Source organism: Anguilla rostrata, chromosome 7 (assembly GCF_018555375.3).
Source record: "Anguilla rostrata isolate EN2019 chromosome 7, ASM1855537v3, whole genome shotgun sequence".
NCBI lineage: Eukaryota > Metazoa > Chordata > Actinopteri > Anguilliformes > Anguillidae > Anguilla > Anguilla rostrata.
In genome coordinates, this window is record NC_057939.1 from 19854187 (window position 1) to 19861346 (window position 7160).

Here is a 7160-nt window from a genome sequence, read left to right on the forward strand (position 1 = left end):
TGATTTATTAAACGTCGAGATCATAAAAAGTACAATACAGATTCCCCAACAGATAACAAGAACAGTAATAAAGAATTAAATATTCAGGAATGCAAACTAAAGCAGATTAGCTTTTAGCAGTTAATAGGTTCACACAGACAAAAACCACATGGCCATATTCTTCAGCAAACCTTCCTCCATTCACTCACAGAAATGCGGTATGGATGCAGTGCTTGTGTGTATGAGTTTATTTTAATTTAATTTTTTTACAAACCCAACCTTGTCTTACATTACCGTTAATGAATAAAAATGAATCCTCTAATGTTTGCAAGGCAATGTTCTTGCAAATAGCCCTTTTGCAGACCCTGGACAATTCTAAAAAAAGAAACATGCTTACTTTGGCAATGCTAAAACCACAGAAGAATTAAAAGAAAGAAATGGCAACAAGCAAATCCACACTTCCCGATCCTGTCACAAACAGTGACTTAAGACTGAAACCTGATGATCACTCCATAAAAGTAAACAAAACCCCATTAAAATATGCAACAGACCACTGACTGACAATGATTATCAAATATAGTTACTGCACATACTATATAATATACTCAAGGAAATAAGAGTATTGGTTACAAACAATTGATCAAAATTCCAAATCAAAATGTTTGTCTCTGTTGTTCTATTTCTTGGGGAGAGGGTGTGTAATCCTCAAGAAAATCATCAATGGAGAGCAGCATACAATTAAGTGCACTCAGCAGGAGTATGTCAGTGTTACAGTCCACTGAACGTCCACTTGAGTAGTTCTTTACTGGCAGCACAAAGGACACTGGCAAGCCCATCAGCTCTGCAGCCTTGTGCATCTGTGGCAAAAACAAAAGAATTGAGGATTAAAAGCAAGAGTAAACAATTCTTACCACTTCAATTCACTGCACCACAGCTACTATGCAATTGCTACAGTTGCATAAAGGTTTCAAAATAATCTCCAAATTGCCCGTTGATTATCAAGGTAACACACAGGCAAGAGAACATGAGCATACCTAATTTTTGATGAAGAATATACATTGTACTAAAAGAGAGTAAATGCAACAACATTACTGGGGACCATGACTTATAACATTGTATCTGGTTGTTTTAAAATTACAGGTATTAAATCGACAGAATTACATTTAATCATGACTATACATAATTGAGCCCTGGGATAGATTGGTGCTATTCCAGGGTGTATTCCTGCCTCTCACCCAATGCATGCTGGGACAGGTTCTAGCACCCCCCACAACCCTGACCAGGAATAAGCAGGAATAGATAATGGATGGATGGATGTATATACATAATCGTGACCTTTGCTGCTGAGAGGGATTAACAGTTCAGCAGAAATAAATCACGACAGACAGATGGCAGTGCCTTTACCCTCTCCTTAACAATGCGACTCCTGTAGACATACTGCACATCAGCTTCCACTGCCTTGCAAACCTGGTCCACCTTGGTCAGAAGGATCACATGTGGGATGTCTGTTTGGGGAGGAGGGGCACACTTCAGTTAATCAACTGTACTGCACTTTTTATTATTGTTTTTAAATTTAAGTAGGAAATTTATCAATGTTCCATTTATTGCAATACCAAGCTGTTTTTGAGTCAGAAGACCAAAGGTTTATATATAATGTTCTTTAAGATGTTAATTATGTACTGGACATATTATTCATGAAACCAACTATTGTATACTAACACAAATTCAACAGCCTGAATAACTATATTAGTTCTAATTTACATGACAGAGCCTGTGTTATTTGTTACAATAGCAAATTACTGTTGTAATTATGAGTTTGTGAACCACCGCGGTAGATCACTCAGCACACACAATAGAATCTAATGTGGCTTACTGATCTTATTCATCCAATATATTCAAAGAAATGTTCACTTTTGTTTTAAATATACAAAAATGGGCAGCGATGCAGGTTAGTGGTTAAAAGACTGGAGTGGGAACCAAAAGCTGACAGATTGAACCTATATACCTGAGGACAAAAAATATGATCTAATTAGCCAGGCAAATCAGCCAACATTTAAACATTTGAACATCGCTTGATATGTTTGTGAAAAAAAAGAAAAAAAGATGGGTACCACACAAGGATAGTCTAGTCTATTAGTTAAACGTGCCATTCAGCATAGCCTTGCATAGTCTGCATTTGCATCTATACAGTGTAGCTCACAAGCATTAACCATGAGAATGGACTGTTAAATATTCTTCAGCAGTTCTTAAATTATTTTTTAAGTTCAATAAGCTCACCCATGTCTGACAATTCCCATCTCAGCTCCTTTAGTTTGTCTTGCAGACTTTTGCTGTAGAAGAGCACTTCGGTTGCATCCAGAACAAACGCAACATAGTGGATTCTGTCTTTCATTGCAGGTGCTAGTCGGTAGCCAGCTGTGGTTGGGTTGATGGGTGCGTTACTTTTAAACTGATGTGAGACAAGATTGGCACAGAACGAATCCACATTACACCAATTATTAGCAGCCATCAGTGATGCATTTAAATAAACAGCATAAATTCAAAATGGACATTGAGAAATTGAGAAATTACAAAAAGATTCAGGAAATCCCAGATAATGGGCATGTGGTCATCAAACACAGTCGTCATTCAGTGCAGAGGTAGACAGTTAGTTTGATTACTATAGGCCCTATTTCCATGACAACGTAAGCACCAATGCACCTGGGCACAAGCAGAATTGTTTGTTTCACCTCCTGCAAACAGAATGTGTGTCGTCTGCACCAGGTTTGGTACTTTTTTGGTCTGCTTCAGTATGGGTTGGGTGCCGTATTAGGCTTCGTCAACAGAAACATTTGGTGTTGTACAAGTCTGGTGGTCAGCAATGTGTTTGCGTCTTAAACAAACCCAGGGCAGGTTTAAACTCAAAATGCTTTGCATTGTGACATTTTGGTGGTGTTACAAAAGACACAACACATGAATGCATGAAATTTCCATTTCAATTTCAATATTTGATATGCAAGGAATATGGGAGACTGGCTATACACCCATCAAATAGCTTAAGACACACATTTGTTCAATGTGTGTAAGTGCACATGTTCTCGTTTTCATTTTAATGGCCAACACAGACAAATGGAGTAGCCTACATAATGGGGAACCATAGGAGAGGGCACAATGCGCATATTTACAGGCAGCATATATATAGTGGCTGTTAGGGGACAGTGGCTACCCATTATAATTGTGGCTACTTCATACATCGAGCCCTGAAGACACGGACTACTTTATTTTATTTGCGCACTTTGCATGGCTAGTTCAGTGACTGAGTGAACCTTTGGAGTGTTAAAAATGTGTTTCAGATGTTCGGAATGGTCGAGTGATACATTGCGATACAGCATAGTCCTCAGAAAGTCAGTGCATTCTTTGTGGCGTGCAGAACATGACATGGCTACGAGCTGCATTGCAGAACGATGGTTAAGGAACTGGGCTTGTAACATCTATTCCCAGCTAGGACAATACTGTTGTACCCTTGAGGAAGGTACCTAACCTGAATTGCTACAGTATATATATCCTGTATAAACAGATGTAAAAAAATCTAAAAGCTGTGTATAAATGGATGCATAAAAAGCAATAGAGAGCAGGTACAGGTTGGCTGCAGAGTTGTTTCTCTAGCGAGTGTACATTTACATTGTATCAAGTTTATGTCTGAAATTAATTGCTTTTTGTTAGATTTGTTTATTTTAAATAGTGATTAAACAGAAATTGATAGCAAAGAAAAAAAACTGGCAAATAAATGGGACATGTATTTTGTTTGAGGGGAAAATAAATATGGAAAACTATTCAACCTCAGCTTTGTTTTAATATCACGAAAAGACTAATGGTTCATATAGAGAATTGTAATGGAGCCTCTCATAACACGCTCTTTCCATAGTTTCACTAAAGCATGAAATCACAAAATTGCCGAAATTGAGTTGGACACACCCTAATTCACCAGTACCTTCAGATAAGGCAAGTGTTGGACAATTGTGCCTTGACTGGCCCCTACAATAAGTCTGAAGCATTAATTCTGTGAACAGCAGAATCACCAAAGATATGATCCTCAGAGTTATGGGGTGACTGAAAGTAGCACTGACTCACTTTCCAAAAGGAAAAAAGAGAAAAGAAAGATGATCGCTAAAGAGGCTCAAGGGAGTCATGCTGTAAGGACAGAAAAATAACATTTTAGTGCCGGTTAAATCAGAAAAACTGCTGTCCTGGAGGTACCTATATTTTGTTGATGCTCTCTGTGTGTTGTTCTGTACAGGTTGAAATTTGCAAGTGTGCCTTTGTGCTGATGCATTATAATGTAAGTCTCAGTACTGCCACGATACTTCACTAACTTACACAACTAAGACTGTTATATAGTTGTAGAAAATATGTGCTTATGCTTTATGGAGTCGCCTATTTTCTAGAGCAGGATTAGAAAGTTATAAATGACTGCATAAATATTTAAACTTTACAGAATTACCATTTTGAAATAAAACAAGATGACAATATAAAAAAACACAGGGCCAAGACACTTTAAAGAATGAGAACATATGGCATTTTGTAAAAATCTGTAAAAAGCATTGATTTGGAATAGCGCCTCATTAGTTTCTGAAATATCAAGTCACATTTTTTTTTTTTTTTTTTCAGACAGAAAGTATAATATGCTTTGTCTGTGTGTGTACACAAAAATATATATTTTTTTAATTACATGTTTTCTGTGATGACTGCAAGAAATACCTTGTGTCCCTCAGGTACATGTCCTTTAATAACTTCCAGGGTGTCATGCAGGGTCAGACCAGTCTCCTCACTCTCTCCAAGCGCCAGGACATCACAGAGAGTGAGCGGTGTGGGCGGTCCGCCTTTCTGCGCCCGGATTTCATAGGACTTCAGCTGGAAGTGAAAAAGAAAGAGGTTGTCTTTAAAGCAACCTGATGCTATTCAGTATAGCGGCAATTATGTTATCATGAAATCACCTATGACATTCACGAAAGATTCTACAGAAGCAGCTCTTTTCACCATTCTATGAACTGCAAGCTAAAAATCTGCAGTAGCCCCTCTGATTCGTTTACTAAAAATGCTTCAGCTGAAAGTTCTCCCAAAGCCATACTGAATAGTGTGGGCTTACATTTGTGTCAGACACTGACTGTCACGTATGGGAGGGTAGGACCCAGACGCGGAGTAGAAGAAATACAGGAACTCAAGGAAAGTTTAAACAAAGACATTTACTACACAAAAAATGCAAAACAACAAAAGGCCATTCTAAAAAACTCAAAAACCAAAAACAGAAGAAAACCCAAAGAACAAGTAGAACAGGCAGACACAGACAGACACAGACACAGACACTGGTGATTGGCTGACCATGAAACGACTAGGAATTTTCTACAGTTATTGCCATAGCTTACCTTCTTGGTGAAGCCATCTTGCGTAGTGCCAACATAGGGCATCAAGGAAACGTGTCCGCACATCACAGATCTGATGGAGTTAATAAAGCTGGATTTCCCTGAACCCACTGGACCCAACAGTAGAACCCGCGCCTTGGACAACACTTCACTCGTCGGTTTGAAGGAAACCAGATTCTGCCTCAGTTCTTCTTTATGGCTAAGAATATGTATTTAGAGAGAACGGTCTCATAAAATGTCTGGAACTCTGTATTATCAACTTTACAACACCATACACTAGAAAGTACCCATTGATTACAGCAGACAATTCATTGCTATATTTGCTCAAATTCAAGTTTTTTTCTGCGTGCCGGATTATTTCCTATTGTAAAATGCGCATTGGAATATTTAGTATGTAGCAATAGATTAGAGATTAAGTTATCCAGGAAATAGCATTGTAAATAGTAGAAATTTTCGTTTAAAGAAAATGCACGGGAAACAAGAACTTAATTCCATACTTTTCTGTCCATGTGACCTCCATCCATGGGTTGAGCAGTACATCGCCAACATCTACGAGATGGAAAAATAGCAAGCAATTACAGAAAAATAGTTAAGTACGCTATTTATATTGGCCAGAGAAAATATTATCTGAGTTTATGTTATTCATTGTATGCCATTCCAAACTACTACATACGCAGAGGCGCAAATGACTCCACTGTTTACCTTGTACGCGATGCACCTCCACTTCCAAGCACTCTGCCGTTTCCCCGGCCCAGAAATCGCCGTAAATGTCGTCAGGCTTCGATACAACGTACATTTTTGTATTGACAGACAGCAACTGCAGGCAGTCTCCAAATGAAACTTTTTTCCACTCGTAAAGGAAAGCTTTGCTGTGATCTTGGACTGGAAATGAGGTTGCACTTTTTTTATCCACAGAGAATACAAAAGCTTCAGGATCAGCACATGCTTGGTCTGAAAGATGTTTGCTGATATAACCTCCCCGTACAGCACCCGTTTCCAAATACATGATAAGTACAAACTTTCCTTGTTTTTCAGATTTTCCAAATAATGCGGAAAACGTGAATCCATGGTGGCTCGCCTTGTACAACAGACAGAGACTGACAGGTTCTGGAAACAGTTTCTGCAAATTTCTCTGCCTCTCGAGACCCAATCGAGAAATTAAGGAAGACATGACAAATTGACTCGAGGACTGTTCATAAAGAAGCGTATCCTAATTTAGCAGAAGAAGAATTGCACAATTTATCAGCGTATTAGCTAATCTGCACTGAACGCTGTGTTCCGCGAAGTCGGCCCGAAATCGAAAGTGTATGAATGTTTACACTGGGAAAACGAAACTCATATCAAAATGAGTACTATCAGATGCTTCAATCACATTGTTTGTAATACTTGGGGAGGAGTCTGAGGCTAGCCATAACGCAACAAGTGTTGAAGTCTTCGGTCTTTACAGACTGTGAGCGTAGAATTAGTGGGCGTTTTCGGCTAGAGCCGATTTTCGTCCGACTGCGTGTAATTGAGTCGAAAACGGTCCTAGATGGTAGACAAATCGAAGTCGCGTGAACTAAGGCGAGGAAATTCCTGGGCACCGTCAGCAGCCGCGAAGCAGCTTTAGAATATATACATTGGGATGGCAGGTATGCCATAGATTCCCTACAGAAACAACCACAATAACCACAGACTCTCAGCCCTTAAAAACCTTCAAAAACCCCAAACAACAGGTGGGTGATGAGAGGATAGGTGCTACTGTTTCCTGGTTGTCAGGCCACCATTTCCCCCAAAACAACA

The 7160-nt window shown here is 39.0% G+C and overlaps 1 protein-coding gene across 2 annotated transcripts; it reads right to left on the reverse strand.

The window, feature by feature from the left end:
- Nucleotides 1–225: 225 nt before the first annotated feature.
- LOC135259309 (interferon-induced protein 44-like) lies at nt 226–6684 on the reverse strand. 2 transcript variants are annotated; one of them, XM_064343527.1, is made up of 7 exons: nt 6081–6684; nt 5876–5927; nt 5382–5577; nt 4717–4869; nt 2257–2428; nt 1384–1484; nt 226–836 (listed from the first exon to the last, which is right to left on the reverse strand). In XM_064343527.1, the coding sequence occupies exons 1-7, from the start codon at nt 6547–6549 to the stop codon at nt 633–635; spliced, it is 1347 nt and encodes a 448-aa protein (XP_064199597.1). In that variant the 5' UTR covers nt 6550–6684; the 3' UTR covers nt 226–632. The 2 variants fall into 2 exon arrangements, with proteins under 2 accessions (XP_064199597.1, XP_064199599.1); XM_064343529.1 differs by lacking the exons at nt 5382–5577; nt 5876–5927; nt 6081–6684 and adding an exon at nt 4996–5277.
- Between the last annotated feature and the right edge of the window lie 476 nt (nt 6685–7160).

Excerpts from the sequence above, each read along its gene's own strand:
- LOC135259309 (XM_064343527.1), bottom strand. The coding sequence starts at position 6,549 with ATGTCTTCCTTAATTTCTCGATTGGGTCTCGAGAGGCAGAGAAATTTG. Across the intron at positions 5,928-6,080 it reads GGAGGTGCATCGCGTACAAG|ATGTTGGCGATGTACTGCTC; the intron begins GTAAACAGTGGA and ends TCCATCTCGTAG. Across the intron at positions 837-1,383 it reads GTCGCATTGTTAAGGAGAGG|ATGCACAAGGCTGCAGAGCT; the intron begins GTAAAGGCACTG and ends TTTTTGCCACAG.